The sequence below is a fragment of the Bombyx mandarina genome, chromosome 11 (assembly GCF_030267445.1).
Source record: "Bombyx mandarina strain Sakado chromosome 11, ASM3026744v2".
NCBI lineage: Eukaryota > Metazoa > Arthropoda > Insecta > Lepidoptera > Bombycidae > Bombyx > Bombyx mandarina.
In genome coordinates, this window is record NC_143218.1 from 7,735,101 (window position 1) to 7,755,305 (window position 20,205).

General features: G+C 35.5%; 1 protein-coding gene across 1 annotated transcript; it reads left to right on the forward strand.

Moving 5' to 3' along the window:
• Positions 1 to 677: 677 nt before the first annotated feature.
• Top2 (DNA topoisomerase 2) lies at positions 678 to 19,945 on the forward strand. Its single transcript, XM_089730854.1, has 20 exons — positions 678 to 975; positions 2,492 to 2,723; positions 2,814 to 4,713; positions 4,996 to 5,135; positions 5,715 to 5,917; positions 6,952 to 7,100; positions 7,271 to 7,508; positions 7,739 to 7,896; positions 8,638 to 8,846; positions 9,135 to 9,275; positions 9,595 to 9,733; positions 10,390 to 10,513; positions 10,711 to 10,725; positions 12,602 to 12,754; positions 13,301 to 13,465; positions 13,858 to 13,968; positions 15,546 to 15,720; positions 16,240 to 16,514; positions 16,982 to 17,105; positions 17,586 to 19,945. The coding sequence occupies exons 1-19, from the start codon at positions 961 to 963 to the stop codon at positions 17,084 to 17,086; spliced, it is 4,647 nt and encodes a 1,548-aa protein (XP_089586980.1). The 5' UTR covers positions 678 to 960; the 3' UTR covers positions 17,087 to 17,105; positions 17,586 to 19,945.
• The last annotated feature ends 260 nt before the right edge of the window (positions 19,946 to 20,205 follow it).

Genomic DNA, 20,205 nt, shown 5'->3' on the forward strand with positions numbered 1-20,205 from the left:
TAAAACAACTTTGAAATTGAAATTGATTATATGAAATAATCTCTTAGTAAAATGATGAAAGCTCACCAAGAGTTCAATGAATTTTTTGAAAGAACCTGAGAAGCGAATGATTTTGATGATTGATTACAAAAAATACTACGATTATTAAGCCAAATAAGACAAACTAATCAGTATAAATAGTTAAAATAGCTTCATACATTAAGGTCTCACTAATTCAAAATGTTTTTAAAAAATTTGGCAGTTACTTGAAATTTGTTTCTTAGGTTACTTTTATAGTTTGTGTAGTATAAAGCGTTTTTATTTGTATCTCTTAGTAGTTGTGGAGAAAAATTTATTACTTCCTTCAGCTCTAGAAATACCTTAATAAAATGTTCAAATCAGGTAACGAATTGGTTTAAACCTGTTCTAAAATTCGCTCTTGGGTTGTAAACTTGTAAGTTACAGCAGAGTTAGAATTCACTCGTCAAATAGCGTTGATCGCAAATGGCGTGATGTTTTTAATAAACTATTTAATGTTACAGAGTGTTGGAAAATAAGTTTGAAGAAAGAGCAACTAAACCTATGCCACTAAACTAAAAGTATGTTCTAAACTACTAAAACTACTAAATCAACCGAAACTATGTATTTAGATGTTCTTATTCTTTGAACTAAATTCAACAACAGGCTAAGTCAAAGACTCTGAGTAGTTTGTGGTCAAAAGACAAAGGTAGGAAAGTACTTTTAAGTAGGTATCGTCTCTTAAGATGAATTATCTATGCTAAGAATATAGAAAAACAAACTAAAAAGTGTCTATGTCAAATTTGGCGTCTCGTTGTTTCGTTATGGTCGTGTTTTTACCATTACAATTCGTAAAAATGTTGTTTTTCCAAAGTTAACAAACTGAATTCATGTATTGGCTTATTATTGAGACAAATAGTGAGTTGCGTTGATCGCAAACGTTTTATTAGCACGACTGACAAGATGGCTGATATAAAGGTAAATGTGCACACATTTGGCGGCATTTTATTGTTAACGGTCAAGTTATGTATGTATTCCTTTTTTTAATTTTGTCTTATAAAATTATAGTCTGCAATAAAAAAGGTTTGTACTGTTATCGTATACTCTTTTAAAACCAGACCAACTAAAATTAAAATAAAATCAAAATTTATTTGCAGCTACTCCATGAATATACGTATTTTATGAACATTTATTTTCAAATCAAGTTCTTTATAAAAAAAATTGTAAAACTTCCGGAAAATCTTATAATTTTTACGAAATTCCGATACATCCGGTATCTTTCACCTTCTACATACCTTCACACCTTATGATATCAATTCTTAATTTGGAAATATCGTAAGATTTCAGCAACTCTGAATGAAATCAACTCCACTGTTCCAATTTTAAGCATGTAACCAAAATTAAATGATTTTATTCAAATGCAACTGTACTTTTATTTTCATGAAAAATACATAAATAATCACAGAATTTTTTGTTAATTCTAATAAGGTTATTTTTAAATAAATACTAGCTCACCCGGCAGACTTCGTAGTGCTTCAATCGATAAATAAAAGACCTAAACTTTTGTATAAAATAAACTTAAAACAAACAAAAGGAATCCGTCTGAAGGGGGACACATCAAAGCAAAAACGAAATTGTTATTTTCTATTTAATTCCGAGCATTTTCGTATTTATCTGCCTTTTAAACCTTCTCTGGACTTCCACAAATAATTTAAGACCAAAATTAGCCAAATCTGTTAGCGAGACTAACAAACAGCAATTCATTTTTATATATATAGATATTTTTTGAAATAATGAATATCCATAAATAAAAGGCAAAGACAAAGCAATTAAATAGACTAAACATATTTCTCTGTTTGTTAACTGATTTCTTTTATTTTTTTGCTTAACTTATTATTTGTATAATTAATATTTTTTTATTAAAATCAAGCATTGGTATTATGAATTTAAAAAACTCGGAACAAAAAAAACTTGGAAAAATTCTGTACTTTTCAAGCATTTTTTTTCAACAACCCCACTACCAAAGTAATAAAATTTATTGCTAATTTCAAAAAATGGTTCAAATTAATTTCTTTCTGAGTTAATTGTAACAACATTCTAAACCAATATTTATAAATTATTAAATCTAGTTAAAAATATTCATTACTAGCTGACCCGGCAGAATTCGTAGTGCCTCAATCGATAAATAAAAGACCTAAACTTTTATATAGAATAAACTTAAAAAAGGAATCCGTCCGACGGGGGACACGTCAAAGGGAAAACAAAATTGTTATTTTTATTTAATTCCGAGAATTTTCATATTTTTATACCTTTTAAACCTTCTCTGGACTTCCACAAATAATTCAAGACCAAAATTAGCCAAATCGGTCAAGCCGTTTTCATGTTATGTCGTGACAACGGAAAACGGGTTTCATTTTTATATATATAGATAAGACAGTTTAATGATTATTATTTTTACAACTGTACCCATAGAATTATATCTTTAACCTTTCAGTCAATGTTTAATAAAATGAGCAGCCCAAAGCAGAATGGCACTGGGGAGCCTGCACCCGCTAAAGGTCCGAAGGGTGCCATTGAAAAGATATACCAGAAGAAATCACAGCTAGAGCACATCCTCCTACGTCCTGACACCTATATTGGTTCAGTGGAAAGAGCCACCGAGACTATGTGGGTTTATGACAAGGTGAAGGAGTGTATGATGCAAAAAGAGTTGACTTTTGTGCCCGGTAATAAACATAAAAAACTATATATTTTTCAGTTTAAAATAAATCTTCAATTAATCAGAAAGTAAACTGCATTGATTGCCTCTTTTCCAGGTTTGTACAAAATTTATGATGAAATCTTGGTTAATGCGGCTGACAATAAGCAGAGAGACCCCAAAATGGATGTCATTAAAATTGACATAAATCAAGAAACAAACACAATATCCGTCTACAATAATGGTTGTGGTATCCCTGTAGTTATGCATAAAGATGAGAAGATGTATGTGCCGACTATGATCTTTGGGCATTTGTTGACTTCGTCCAATTATAATGATGAAGAGGAAAAAGTCACAGGTGGTAGGAATGGTTATGGTGCAAAACTCTGTAATATTTTCTCAACTAAATTCACAGTGGAAACTGCTTCAAAGCAGTACAAGAAACACTTTAAACAGACATGGGGTTCCAATATGACTAAGGCTTCTGAACCTAAGATTAAAGATTCTGGGAAAGACGATGACTTTACTAAAATAGTGTTTAGTCCAGATTTGGCTAAATTTAAAATGGAAAAATTAGAAGACGACATTGTGTTACTAATGTCAAGACGAGCATATGACGTAGCAGCCTCATCGCAAGGTGTAAAGGTTTATTTAAATGGTGAAAGACTAAAAATTAATAAATTTAAGGACTATGTAGATTTATACATTAAAGGAAAAGACGACGAAAATGGCCAACCATTGAAAGTTGTTTATGAGAAAGTGAGTGACCGCTGGGAGGTCGCTCTTACAATATCTGACATGGGATTCCAACAAGTTTCTTTTGTTAACTCTATTGCAACCACAAAAGGTGGTAAACATGTTGATACAGTAGCTGACAGTGTGGTCAAGAATGTTTTAGAAGTACTTAAAAAGAAGAATAAAGGTGGTGTTAATATTAAACCATACCAAGTTAAAACTCACATGTGGTTATTTGTCAACTGCCTGATTGTAAACCCTACCTTTGATTCACAAACTAAAGAGAACATGACACTCCAAGCTAAAAGCTTTGGGTCAAAATGTAATTTGTCTGAAAAGTTCATCACAGCAGTTACCAAATGTGGTTTGGTGGAATCTGTGCTGACTTGGGCGAAATTTAAGGCTCAAGATCAATTAGTTAAGGCATCTGGAAAGAAACAGAGTAAATTGAAGGGCATACCGAAATTGGAAGATGCTAATGATGCAGGCACAAAGAATGCACATCTCTGTACATTGATTTTGACTGAGGGAGACTCGGCTAAAACATTGGCTGTATCAGGACTCAGTGTTGTTGGTAGAGATCATTACGGAGTGTTTCCATTAAAGGGTAAACCTTTAAATGTGCGAGATGCATCCCACAAGCAAGTTCTAGAAAATGTTGAAATCAATAATTTGATTAAAATTCTTGGATTACAGTACAAGAAAAAATATAACTCAGTTGATGATTTGAAAACATTACGTTATGGTAAAGTAATGATCATGGCTGATCAGGATCAAGATGGATCGCATATTAAAGGTTTGATTATCAATTTTATACATCATAATTGGCCTGAGCTATTGAAATTGCCATTTTTAGAAGAATTCATTACACCTATTGTCAAAGCTACAAAAAAAGACAAAGAAATATCTTTCTACTCTTTACCAGAGTTTGAAGAATGGAAAAAAGAAACAGAAAACCATCACACATATAATATAAAATACTACAAAGGTTTGGGTACCTCCACATCAAAGGAGGCTAAAGAATATTTCCAAAATATGGATAGGCACCGAATTCGATTCAAGTATAGTGGTCCAACTGATGATCACCATATTGAACTTGCCTTTTCAAAGAAAGGTGCAGATCAACGTAAGGAATGGTTGACTAATCACATGGACGAAGTTAAGAGGAGAAAGGAAATAGGACTGTCAGAGAGATACCTGTACACAAAAGAGACGAAAACAGTGACATATTCTGATTTCGTTAATTTGGAGCTTGTACTATTCTCAAATGGTGACAATGTGAGGTAATATAATATTTATTGATGTTGTATAAAATATTATTACAGTTTTTTTTTGTCCTATTGCTGCTGTGGTACGCCCTATAAGGCTCGAAAATAAAAAATAAAATAAAGAAATACAAAGATATAACTTTTTTTCCTAAGCAAAGTACTATCTTTATAGCATGGGTAAAGTATATTAATTTAGGTATAATGAAGTATTAGAGGCGATACGGCGTATTGTAAGCCCCTTCTACCAAGGTACCATGTTCAAATTTGTTTCAGTTGTTTCATTTCTCAATTTTTCAGATCAATTCCATCAATGATAGATGGCTTGAAGCCGGGTCAACGTAAAGTTATCTTCACTTGTATAAAACGTAATGACAAGCGTGAAGTGAAAGTGGCACAACTGGCTGGTTCCGTTGCAGAGCATTCGGCTTACCATCACGGTTAGATATAAATTTTTTTAATTAAAATATGTTTTCTTAAAAAAATATTTAAGCCTGAGTGAGAAACTAATGTATTTTTCATATGAAGTGCACATATCTATCAGTCGTCATCTCAACACACTCCTTTCTCTCTCATGTCGTCATTCACACACTCCATCCATGTCTTCTTCGGTTGACCTCTAGCCCCTCTTTACGTTGCCATTCCATTCATTTCCTTTCATTCATTGCCTTGCCTTACTATTTCTATACATCTCCCAGTCACGTGCATCTCCTCTCTACGCATTGCATGTCCATACCACGCTAACCGTCCGCTCTTTAATTTGTCAATCATTTTTCATTGTGGCATAATGTATTAACCCTTTGACTGCCATGTAGGTCACCAGTGTCCTACGTGACGCACTGAGGTATTTATGTCGATTTCTGTTAATATCTAGTAGACTCTGGGAAAGACAAATCCGAACAATACTGAGAATGAATCTGTTTCTAACAATCTGTTTGTTAACAAACAAAAATATTTTGTTAAATGATCCACTGATAGGTTCTCAAAGCTGCCTAACATTGGTTTTTCTTGTCGCACAGGTGAACAGTCGCTGGCAATGACCATAGTGAACCTGGCTCAGAACTACGTCGGTTCGAACAACATCAATCTGCTGGAGCCGCGCGGACAGTTCGGCACGCGGCTCAGCGGCGGCAAGGACTCGGCCAGCCCCCGATACATCTTCACTCTCATGTCGCCGCTCACAAGACTCATATTCCATCCGCACGACGACCCGCTGCTTGTCGTGAGTACTGCGCGCTCTGTGTGTGTGTGAGAAAGAGAGAGTATTCTTTATTGTACACCAAAAAATAAATAAACAATGTGATACATTAAATTCAAAAAAAGTACAATTGGTGGTCTGTGCTAATGTTTTACATGGTGTTACATTTGTATTCAATTATGTATTCATATTAAGATAAGACTCCTTTTAATGACTGACTAATTAACAAAAAATTAGTTTAAAAAAAAAAACCATTAAGAAAGGAGATTGCCCATTCTTGGTTTCGTGTTGTGCTACGATCAAATATATATAAAAAATTAAGTTTTTATTTTTAACAATTTCCTCAAAAATATTAAGTTATAACTTAAGTTATAACTTCGGATATAGAAGATTAAAATAATTAGTAATTTAAAAACTTCTAATCTAGTAGTAGTTCAATTTTCCCAATGGAAAGGCAAAGATATTAATTCATATGGCCTAATCTTTTAAAAAAATTATAATATGGAGTGAAATGAAATGAAGTTGATTAATTTGAGACATTAATCAATGTCTATGTCTTTTTGTTTTATTTTGAATTGCCGCAATAGTACCACCTTTACTTAACGAATGGACGTAGTAGCCCTAGCCACACAATACTATGCTAGCTAAATAAGTTTATACTATAATATACATGTTTTCATGAATAAAATTCTTTATACATATGTTTTTAAATATGTAGGAATTCAGCATAATAAAAAAAATATCCACTGCTGTCTTGTACAAAAAATAACCTAATTCTAAAAACTTCATTGGTCTTTTACTAGCAAATCCGGCGAACTAGAGATTATTTTTTTTTATAATTGAATAAACACAATTATACCCTACAAAATGAGGTAAGTAACATGAGAGCACAATGTGAAACCAAATTCCATACTACAATGGGCATTCTCCTTTCAATTAGTAAGAAAAAAGTTATAAACAAATTCGTTTGCAGGAAATTTTAACAAAAGTTGGCAGCATTGGTTGTCCGGTGTTCTAATCGTAATTATTCTAACCTGATTACTGATTTACTTTTCCAGCATGAATTTGAGGACAACCAGAAGATTGAACCAGTTTACTATCTGCCCATTATCCCAATGGTGTTGGTGAACGGAGCTGAAGGTATTGGTACAGGCTGGTCCACTAAAATACCTAATTACAACCCCAGGGATATTGCTGAAAACTTACGGTAAGCTAATTAAACTTCATAGTTGAAAGTTTAGAACTCTTAAATACAAATTCGCCTATATTATTCTACACACACACAAGTGGTTCTATTATAAAAAGTAACTCTAAGAATTTAAGTTATTAACGTATAAGTAATATATGCTATATGGTACAAAATGCTTTTCACATTAGGAGGTTGCTGGACGGCGAAGAGCCTAAAGTGATGCATCCGTGGTATAAGAACTTCAAGGGCAATGTGGAGGGCTTCGGCGATAAATACGTCATATCCGGTGAGGCGGCCATATTGCCTGGCGACAAAATCGAGATCACGGAGCTTCCGGTCGGGATGTGGACCCAGAATTACAAGGAAAATGTCCTCGAACCTATGCTTGGAACAGATAAAGTGAAACCATTAATATCTGAATACAGGGTGAGTAACATGAACTATAATTTGATTTTATATTTATTTAATGGTATTATTTATAATATACATCAAATTCAATCATCAAAAGTGGTATAAAACGATGTTAGTCTTTTCAACAATTAATGAGCAAGAATTTCCTTTTCAAAAATTTTCGTTTCATTGGGATCCTGGATATATCCATAGTAGTAAGTAGGATAGTAGTGAATCAGAATAAAACCAAATGTTTTTGATTACAGGAATACAATACTGACACGACAGTTCGGTTTGTCGTGTCACTTTTACCTGGAAAGCTATCTGAAATAGAGGCTGAGGGCATACACAAGGTGTTCAAACTGCAAACTACCATATCTATGACCTGTATGAACGCCTTCGACTATAACTGCTGCCTTAAAAAGTAAGTTAATTAATACATGTGTCTTATTTTAAAGTTCGAATTGCTTTAAAAATATTTTCAATAATTTACAAATGGTTTGTGGTGGTGATTGTGGTAAAAAATGGAGCAAAGTTTTAATTTCATTTAACACAACTAGTATTATTTTTGTAGTGTTCATCGTTCATCTCCAATATGCTGTGTCTTTTATAAATAACGTTATGTTTGACATGTATATGTTTATGTAGAATAATAAAATGTAATATATATATTATAATAAAACATTATAAGCCAATAAAATGTAAGTCATCCTCCCTTTTGAATTATTGACATACTTAATCGATTAATGTTCAATACAATCAAAATTAAATACAAAAACAAAACAATCAAATTAGCAATATATGTAAGTCAGTGCCCCGGTTGTTGCGGCCCGCTCTCGACGCATGTCGAAGGCACTCTGCATGTTTCATACTAGAACCCGCACAGTACTAGACAATTATTAAATCTGTCATACATCTGATAGTGGGATATAGACCATTCGGGCGTTATTATTGACATTACAAAAATAAATTCTTCTTTTCGAAACTTGACATTACACTGTCTAGCCCACCTTGTAAACAGCCAATAAATACATTCAAGATTATGATCCACCAAAATATGTTATGCTCATGGAGCAGAGGCAAAACCAAGCTACTAATGTCCAGACATAAAGTAGACAACCACTTATCTGCCAAACTAATTCTAAATATTGTACTCATATAACAGATACGACAAAGTAGAGGAAATCCTACGTGAGTTTTACGACCTGCGCGTTAAATACTACGTCCGTCGCAAGGATTACCTCGAGGGACAGTTGCAGGCCGAAGCAGACAAGCTGTCCAATCAGGCTCGGTTTATCCTAGAAAAGTGTGACAAAGGATTAGTAGTCGAGAACAAGAAAAGAAAGGCTATGGTTGAAGAACTCATCAAGAGAGGTTTGATTTACCACATACTTCCCCATATGAAAAAATGAATTCTAATATTTTCGAAAGTAGCTCCTCACGTATCAGTTAAATTGCTTGCTCATGATTTTAATATTTCATATACACATTAAATGTGCAACTCATGTTCAACACACCTCAGTCTAACTCTTGCTGTTCAGTCCTCTCAAATATTCAGATGTTCCGTGTTAAGAATTTGTACTACTTTGAACTTTAACAAAGCATTATTTAAATGTGTTATCAACTTTTCACTATTGTTGATAGTGCTATCTTGATATTCAGGCTACGCTCCCGACCCAATCGCGGACTGGAAGAAGCGAGCCAGTAAGATCCAAGGTCTCACCGCGTTAGAGGACGACGACGCTCAGGAATCTGAAGATGAGGAACCAGAACCTGACCCTAAAGGGAAACCTGTTGACCCTGGTCAGTTAAATAAAGTTTGTAATTAAATAACTATAAATAGTTCTGCTTTATTGTGGACTCTCAACATTAGAACAGCATTTGACAGATTTCATCAGAAAAATTCAAATATTTGAATATAATGTTTGATAGACTGATCTTATATAGATATAGATTTAGAATAGATTTATCTCCAAACATATTTTTGAGAGTCAATACTTCTAAGCTATATTGTGTGCGTTAAAAAGTCGTCCATCTTGTCGGAGAAGACTAGCGCAGATTGGCGACCCCCTCCCGCGTACCAATCAATTTTAATCACAATCACAATCTTTCTGTTGCACAGATAAAGCATTCCAGCAATTGAAAGAAGTAAAGAAATTTAACTATCTGCTGGGAATGTCGATGTGGATGCTCACTAAAGAGAAGAAAGATGAACTCCTCAAGCAGAGAGACCAGAAATTGACTGAGCTGACCACATTGAAGTAAGTTTTTCATGTGTTAATTCACACTATAGTGTTAATCGCACTTATTGTTATACTATATATTATGAACGACGCGCGCCACTCAGTGCATTGGGATGGTAAAATACTTCCATTCTAGCACCAACAACAAACTGACGAAACTAGCATTCTATCTGGCGAATACAAAAAAAAAATTACTGTAATAAATCAATATAATCATGCGCTGGATCGGAAACCTCAAGTAACGGCTTTAATCTAGATAAAACAACGTTCAATAAAAAAAGTTGATGAAAGAGATCAAAGTGTTTCAATTGGATTGCCCTGAATTTCCGTAAAGGAAATATTTTACAGTAACTTAAAGCTGGTAAAAGAAATTCCAATCTATTATCACAATATACTGTGGGCTTCAATTGTTAATAAGATTTATAGTAATTTGTATTGACACGATAAATTTAAAAAACATTAGAAAGATAAGATGTAACGTTTGCTTGAAAAAACGTTTTTTGATCAAAAATACTTCTTCAAAAATACTACTTTCGTGGGTGGCGCATTTACGTTGTAGATGTCTATGGGCTCCAGTAACCACTTAACACCAGGTGGGCTGTGAGCTCGGCCATCCATCTAAGCAATAAAAAAATAATAAAAAATCAAATATAAATTTCAATATCGTTGCTTAGAAATAAAACGGCACCAATGCTTTGGCGGGAAGATCTAGACGCGTTTTTGATCAAATTAGACGAAGTTGAAGATAAGGAGCGACAGGAGGAACTCAACGTCAACAAGAAGACTTCAAAAGCGATGGTAGGTATTTTTATAATTTTATTTATTGTGAATGGTTTAACAATGTTATTAAGAAATGGGTTAATTTACGTGCAGACGCTCGTATCATTGATTGCTGAATAGCAGCAGTGATAACTGGACAGTCCAAATTGTTGTCGTTATTCCGTGAGTGAAACATAAAAAAAAAATATTTTTGTTCATTTTCATGTCTTACCTAGACGGATAGAATGAAGGTAGAGTATTGAATCTTTTAAACAGTGTTTGAAACTGCAGTCTATGTAGTCCTAAATACTAAATGTTCGAAGTAATATAAAAATTACACACACCGGAGATAGATTAACGCCTCCAGCAATGAACGCTTAGAAAACAATAACTTTCCTTATTCCTATAACTTTCGTCATATGGCGGCCTGCAAGGTGCGCGCCTATGAGTCTCAAATATCAGTGGACGATTTCAATAACATTCTAAACAGTAAAAAATAGATTCTTTTTTTTTTATTGCTTACATGGGTGGACGAGCTCACAGCCCACCTGGTGTTAAGTGGTTACTGAAGTCATAGACATCTACAACACAAATGCGCCACCCACCTTTAGATATAAGTTCGAAGGTGTCAGTATAGTTACAACGGCTGCCCCACCCTTCAAACCGACTACAGAAATAGGCAGGTTGGTGGTATCTACCTGTGCGGGCTCACAAATTCAAATTCAAATTCAAATTCAAATTCAAAATCATTTATTTCAACTTAGATGTCAGTATGACACACTTGTTGAATGTCAAAATACAAATAACAATGTTAACTCTACCACCGGTTCCAAAAAAAGCCACAGTCCTGAGAAGAACCGGCGAAACAAACTCAGCGGGCTTTTTTTTTCTTTTTGTTTTTTCTCAAATATTTTCTTTTTTTTAAATAAATAGAAATATTCACAATAAAAGAAAAAACAAGTCTAAAAAAATAATAATAATAATGAAAAATGAAAAGGCCAGGAGCGAGCGCCTCATTCCCACGTAGTGCCATCTAGTAAATAATCCTTAACTTTATAATATGCCTTGTTGCACAAACGTTCCTTAACAGTTTTCTTAAATCTATGAACAGGTAGTAGTTGAACGTTTAGTGGGATCTTGTTGAAAAGCTGTACACCCAGCCCCCTAAAAGAGTTGCTTATTTTCTTAATTCGAGCCGCCGGCAACGCAAGCCTATGTTTGTTCCTAGTGTTCACATTGTGCAAATCGCAGACTCTGGGGAATTCTTCAATGTTTTTACGCACGTACAATAAATTTTCAAAAATGTATTGGGACGCTAAAGTTAGGATTTTGATTTCCTTAAACTTGTCCCTCAAGGATTCCCTCGGGTGCATATTATAAATAGCACGAATAGCCCTCTTCTGCAGGATGAAAATCGTTTCGACATCGGCAGCATTGCCCCATAGCAAAATGCCATAGGACATAACACTATGAAAATAACTAAAATAAACCAAGCGTGCCGTATCTTCATTAATATACATTCGTATTTTTTTTACCGCAAACGCTGCAGAACTAAGCCTACTCGCTAACTTGCATATGTGAGGACCCCACTGCAGCTTAGAATCAACTGTTATACCAAGAAAAACTGTCGAATCCACAAGCTCCAGTGTCTCTCCACTTACAGTAATACTAGTGTCAACTTGTCTAACATTAGGTGTGGTAAATTTTATACATTTTGTTTTTTTGTTATTTAATAACAGATTATTAACACTAAACCAATGTACCACGCGCGAGATAGCATCATTCACATCGTCATAATCTTCCAAATGTCGTTTAATTTTAAACAATAATGATGTATCATCAGCGAATAATACGACCTCGTGACGGGTTTCAATAAACTTAGGTAAATCATTGATATATACAAGAAACAGGAAGGGACCCAATATGGAACCCTGAGGAACACCCATATTAAGTAAGACACCGGAAGATCTCGTTCCTTTAACGTCTACCTTTTGGATTCTTCACAAGAGCTCCTACCACTAGTACAGAGTAAAATTGTTACGATAACCACAAAGCGATCGTCGTTTCTGTTTATTTATTTCATTCTATTATTTTATTATTCTCATATTCTAATCATAACATGTATAGGCTGGTAAGAAGAATCGCAAGTCAATGTTTGATATTATCCCGTCCGAGAATGGTAGAAGAGTTGAGCCGAAGATATCTGATGATCTGATCAAGAGGATACAGGCCGCAGAGAAAGCTAAAACCAGGAAAGAGATTAAGAAGGAATATGATCCAGTTAGTAGTATTATTTTGAAATTGCTTACTTATCTTTTTGGTTTTATTATATTTATGGTTCTAGTTTGGCAGGCCAGCTCATAATTGATCTGATTATAATGGTTTACCGAAGCTGAGTAGAATGGCCGACCATGGATACGAGGTGGATACCTCAGATGTATTTTACAGTAGCCGTCCCACCTTCCACCACCACCACCACTTGTGTAAAATATTAGCCTAACTAGACTCTCAAACCCTGTCGGCTACTGTTGATAACTTAGAAATAAATAAAATATAAAATTACAGCTACATCCATTTGCACGCTATCTGCGTATATCTGTTATAGATATATTGAACTACCCACCGCAACAACAAAGGATTGTGATGTCTGTGTAATTTGACTTATAATTAACTTGCTATCTATTTTACTATCTATTAAATTTTGTTTTCCTTAGGACATACACATATTAAATGAAATTTAATTAAATGTACATATTGTAAATCATATTGTAAAAAAAAATTAAATGTAATATGTATAATAATATATTATAATATTTAATTTTACAGGATGACCCTACAGGCATAAGCCCATCAAGCGGAGAGAAAAAACCTAAAGCTCGAGTAAAGAAAGAGAAGCCAGAGAAAGCCGAGAAACCTGATAAAGTTGACAAAGCTGAAAAAACAGATGGGCTTAAACAAACTAAACTTACTTTTAAAAAGGAACCTAAAAAGGTGAGTTGAATTGCTTGCAAACAATATTGTTTATAATATATGCATTGTTACTCATTAATCAAATAACAGAAAATACAAGGAATAATTTTATTTTACCATCTTCTTTTTATTGCATAGAGAACAAGTTCACCAATTATCTAGAGTAAACCACTTAGTGGAATTCATAGGAATTCATTCATTCAACCAACTTCTGTCTATAACTGTATATATTATAAATATTATATACAGGTGCTGAATAATTATAATCGATATGTGTGTAAAAATAGTGTGTTCGTTTTGTATGTAGCAATTTGTCTAAATGGGTGTATTCATGGACTTCAATGACCAGGTTTACGAATAGAAATAATATTTTATGAATGCATATCAATGATGATTCTTAAATTTTGATACAGAAGAAGATGACGTTCAGCGGCAGCAGTTCAGGAGAAATGTCAGCATCTGATGCTGAGGTGGAAGTTCTAGTACCTCGGGAACGTACCAATGCGAGGAGAGCTGCCACTAAGGTCGGTAGAACATATCAAGTATTTTTTTTTATCATAATGCTGTATCATAATGAGTGCTCTGAGGAATTGTTCGAGATGATACCGGCATCTCGTTTTTACCATCGCGCCGCCCGCCACCGGAGTAGAGTTCATCCATACTACCTGGAGCCACTGCGGTCATCCACAGTGCGTTTCCAGAGGTCTTTTTTGCCACGTACCATCCGGCTATGGAATGAGCTCCCCTCCACGGTGTTTCCAGAGCGCTATGACATGTCCTTCTTCAAACGAGGCTTGTGGAGAGTATTAAGCGGTAGGCAGCGGCTTGGCTCTGCCCCTGGCATTGCTGAAGTCCATGGGCGACGGTAACCACTCACCATCAGGTGGGCCGTATGCTCGTCTGCCTACAAGGGCAATAAAAAAAAATAAAAAAATTAATGTCTGCTCAACAAATAAGCATAAAGTAGACCTCTAGGAGCTCTTTGCTCTATAATCTATAGGTGTCATTATAAAATGGCAATTTCACTCTCGTCCCTCATGACCTTAAGTAGTTACGGGAGGCTATAGACCTCGTCGCCCGGAGGGAGCCGACGCCGAAGTGCCACCACTGCAGTAGCTGCAACGAGGACACGGCGGAGCACACGCTCGCGTACTGCCTCGCTTTCGCGGAGCAGCGCCGCGTCCTCGTTGCAAAAATAGGACCGGACTTGTCGCTTCTGACCGTCGTGGCTACGATGCTCGGCAGCGACGAGTCCTGGCAGGCGATGCTCGACTTCTGTGAGTCCACCATCTCGCAGAAGGAGGCGGCGGAACGGGAGAGGGAGAGCTCTTCTTCCCTCTCGGCGCCGTGCCGCCGCCGTCGGGCCGGGGGTCGGAGGAGGGCGTTTGTCCAGCTCCAGCCCCTATGAGGAGGCAGTCTCCTCCTGGTGATGGTCACGGGGCGACCTAAGGGGGTTGAGGCTGCGCCGCACGCTACCGTCACTCTAGCGCGCTGGCACCAGGAGGACGGGACGGCGTGTCGGCGGCTGCGGACTGCGATGCGGTCCGCATTTTCGTCGTCGCTGTCGTCGCCGAATATACTGTTGAAGAGCAACCCGGTCGACGGTGTATCGCGTTCCGACCCGGCAGGCTGGTTCTGGCCCAGCGGGGTATCCCGGAACACCAGCGGCACCGCCCGGGCGACCTGGTAGGGCCGCCGTACCGCGGAGACTGACGTCGTTGGTCGTCGACTATCGCCTCGACGACCCGTTGGTCGGGCGTCCTCGGGGTGGCGCCGCGTGTCTGGTTGCAGTGTTGACCGCGGGAACCCCCCTACTCTGAACGGGTTCTGACCCCAGACGGAGATCGGACGTCGGGTGTAAGAGTGCAGGGAAGTCGTTTAGTGGGTGGGCCCTAAAATCCTTGGGCCCGCGATCTGCTCTCAACACCTGCAGTCTCACATATCCCGCGCGCCCCCTAGGCGCGGGGACCTCGTAGGAGGTTCGGCCACCGGCCCGAGAAAAAAAAAAAAAAGGCTATAGACATGCATTTATTGAAGTCTTAATGTAATGGATTTATTTTAATGGCCAAAAAATAAAGAATATTTTTAATTTTGATTTCAGGTACAGAAATACAAAGACGGTTCAGATGACTCTGGTTCTGATTCAGAACCAGAACTGTTGGATAACAAGATAGATTCGGACCATGAAGCGCCACAAACTCTCTCCATCAGTGATGAGGATGATGATTTCAACATCAAGAAGAATCCCGCAAAGAAACCAGCCGAGATGGATTCTGGTATTTTGTTCTTATACTGTATGTTGTAATGGCTGCCCCGCCCTACAAGCTGGAACCCACCACTGTTTCGTTGTAGAAATAAGCAGGATAGTGTTATCAACCTGTGTGTGCTCACAAGAGATGCCTTACGACCAGTAAACTTTTTCCCGTAGTTACAGTAATCAGTAATTTTTTTAAGGTAACAATAACACAGTGTATCTTGAATCTTCTCGTTTATTCATTAGCACTCTTGTCAGAGTGGTCGTGGTCATTAGTATCTTGATATGGGAGACAAAATATTTTCATAAAGATTGTTTAAATTTTTGATTCTTTTCCTGAAACTTACATCCACTAATGTAAATTTCATTGAATAACTGTCATCATCAAGTCAGCTGCGAGTGGCTCACTGACGGTCGAACGCGGGCTAGACTAACTAGAATCCATGTATATTATAGTTCATTTATAAAAAAAAGCTTAGCTAATTTACAAATATTAGCCTAACGTATAACCGTTTTTATAATATCACTTATGTATTCACAGATTGCTTATTCGACTCTCTGATAGAAGATGCTAAAAAAGATGAACCACAAAAGACATTGACAAAATCTAAATCAGAGAGCAATCCTCATCCGACGAACTTAATATCGAGCGACAGCGACGCTGCGATACAAGCGTCACCGCCGAAGAAAAAAGCAGCTCCAAAACGTAAACTGATGAATGTCGATAAAGACGAGAAGAAGACCAAGAAGAGGCCGGCGCGGGTCATGCTCGACCAGGACTCCGACGACGAGGACAGCATATTTGACAGTAAAAAGGTATGTCTTGATTTTGTTAGTATAGTTTATAAACATTACTCACAAGTCACAGTTTAGTAATAACTTTTTTCCCTACCGATTCGCTGGTAGCCTATGAGACTATTCCAGCTACGCCCGGACGAGTAGGTGAGCTCACGGGCTCAACCTGAGAGGATTTGCGAACACTAACCATAACAAGAGCAGTGGTTCGCGGAACCACCGGATCGGAAACGCGACCCACTGAGAAGATCCGGCGAGAAACTCAGTGGGCTGTGTCATCGCGGACGGTGACCGGTGCTTGAAAGTCTTAAAAGCACCAGGATCCGACACAATAACAATGTACTTATTGTTATTAATGTTATCCATAATCTCCAGAAGAAACATGTATTTCTAAAACAATCTATGCTGTGGAATTTGGTTGTGCTTATTCATTTCTATGTTGCTTATGGGTTTCCAAAATATACTTATTATGTGAATTTTGTTCTCAGGGTAAAAAGAAACCTGCTGCGAATCCCAAAAAGAAGGCTAAGAAGAAGGTGGAAAGTGATTCAGAATCTGACTTCAATATAAGCGATAGCTCGTTGAGCGATTAGAATAGTTTTAAAATAATTGGTGAGTTATCTTATTTCTTTGCGTTCTAAAGGCATTTAACATTGCTCACAAATGACTAACGGTGAAGGAATAACGTCATGTACTTAATAAGGATGAAATCCTCAAAAGTCAATAAGCCCTCAAGCCTCACAGGTCACGGCACTCACGTCGTCATATCTATGAATTCAGATATTCACTTAACAGCCGGTGGGTGAGCCCGTTTTGTCTACGGAATTAAAAAATGGTCTGGATCTTTTTGCCAATAATTAATTGTTTTTAACAATTTTATTGGCAACAATGGAACGTTTCTTATTGAGGATTGTGTGCCATATGTATCTAACTGCAACGTCATGTTTGTGCAATGGATGGTGTAAGAGTGGGCCTAAGGAGCACAGACACTTCGTGTTTCTTTAATCCTTTTTATTTTACTTTTCTTTTATTGCCTTCGTAGGCAAACGATTATTGCTGCAGACTGCTCTCACGATGAGCTGTTGTTTTCAGATGCAGTATCTGAGCGGACTACACATTTAGAACGACGACACGAAGCATCTATATATGTTTGTAATATATAGTTTTTATATACTACGTCTATTAGATATTAGTTATTTTATAATACATTTGACGTTTGCATACAAAGGTTGCTTTAGTTGTAAAGATATTTTTGTATTGAATGCTTTATTTACGATTTCATTAATTTTTATTATTGCCTCAATTTTATTTTCAAAATGATTATAGTCCACTGAGTTGGTATTTTGTATTCTTTGTTCATTTTTGGTAGACCTAAGAGGTCCGTGACTAGATGAGTTTTTGATGAACTTATTAACCCACAATTTAAATATAAATATTGACAGTTTTATCAAATTTTGAGCAGAGGAACGAAACGGAATAAGTGGATAAAAAACTTGAAGTTTGATGTCGAAACCTGTACATACCACATAATTCATGTGTGCACATTTCATATTATCCTCAGAATTATGGTAATCAGCATGATAATTCACGATGAAATGTTTCAATAGTACAAAAATGTGTCTTTACAACTATTTATTTATTTAGACTTAGCGAATAAATATTTTTAATGCTTTAATTAAATTGGCAGGATCCAATTTTAACTACTGAGTCGTACAGTAGAATTTTGAAAATAAAAATTCTTTTTTTATGGTTTATTCTCGTATTATTTACCTTTAGTTTGAATAGCTTCCAACATTTTGTAATAGTAACCGACATTTTATTATATTGTAAAAGTTGAATAAAAACATTTGCACGACACTTTATACTAGTTTTAAAACTATGAGTAATTGAAAAATTTTTAAATATTGAATTTAAAGAAAAAATGATTTAAGAATAAGCTGACAATTATTTAATTTAAATAGGATTGTAATTCTGAATTGAACAAGACGCATGAAAATCAGATGTTGCAATATTATGAATACAAAGAAGTCCCAGTGAAGCAGACAAAAAAATATAATTGTTTTCATTAATACTATATTGAAATTTCATACAAAATGTACTGACAGTATTCAATATTCAGTTACACGGCTTAGTTATAGATATGTAATTGTTACAAAAAAAAATTGTTATAAAATTGATCCAGTGCGTTATGATTCGTAAAGGTTACACACCCCATAAATAAAAAAAAAAACTATTATTATATTTGAATCTGATGTAAATAAATGAAATTGAATTATTTCGTAATTTTAACGAATAACTTTTATCGGTCGACTTTTCCGTACTGTGGTCTAGTTTAGATCGTCCGAAATATATTTTACATATAAAATATATCGTTCAAGACGATACTAAAAATTAATAATTGAGATTTTAGAGATATGTACTAAAACTATTTCTTTGTGTTTGATGATAAAAATGTAATATTTAATAGGTATATTATATAAATTACGGCGTCTAGTTAGTTATTAACAAGACAGTTTTATATAAACAAAAAAAAGAAAAACGAGAATTTGACTATGAAATCAAAAAACCTTTCCGAAAATCGTTGTTAAATATACCAATTGTATTGTAGATAATTATTGTAATAAATAAAAATATATCACAATATTTAGATGTGTGAGACTTCCGTGGTTGAAAATATATCGTTTTTTCATACTTTTATACGTGATTTTAGAATTCAATTAAATACAGTTTTCGAGTATAAATAAAACGCTCAAAAAGATATGCTATTTCTAATGCAAAATTTCATGCGAAAGAAATTTCTAGAACAAAATGTCATGTCTGACGCTAAACGCTGATAACAGTGTTATTATTTATTTTTCTAATGCCTCATTTTAATCGTAGTCTTTGACTTCTGGAATGACGTTTCGTTTTGTTTTTCTTCTGATATTCTTTGTGTGTAGTTTTTTCGTTTCTTTTTGTGTGAAGTTCCTGATTTTTTTATTTGTACAAAATAGCTATTGCACTCTGTGACGTAACATCGGTCTCAATTCAATAGTTGACCAGTTATCGACTAGACAATAGATTAAGTAATTCAATTGCTAGATATTAATAAAATAAAATAAAAAAACACCGGCTCCTATTGTAGTCTCCGAGATATAACTATTGAGTGTATTGTGTTTTTATTAACAATAAAATGGCAACCCAGGTAATTGTGATGTAACGTTTCGTCGCTATTCTCAATTTCATTGTTACAATAAATGCGTCATTAATTAATATTGTCATTCCGTAGTGTTTTTTATTTGTTCAATGTATTTGATACTGTTTTCAAGTTCTGTTTGTTTTTGGTTATCATATTATGAAGCTTTTCATATTTCGATATTTATTTCGCGTCTGTTATATGTCTTAATTAATTTTCAATTAATTTTTAATTCTTGTTAGTAAGTCTGTAAATAAATGAAGGATTTAAGAATAAATTTTCGTTTTATTTTTATAAAATTTTCTTTTAGATACTGACCTGTCCGAAATCGGTTTAAATAGATATAATATGTATTTCCGTAACTATTCGCTAGTAGCCTATGAGACTACTCCAGCTACGCCCGGACGGGTAATTGAGCTCATGAGCTCAACCTGAGAGAATTTGCTAACACTAGCTCTAGCGAGAGCAGTGCTTCGCAGAATCTATCACCGGATCGGAAACGCGACTCACTGCGAAGATTCCGCGACTAACTCAATG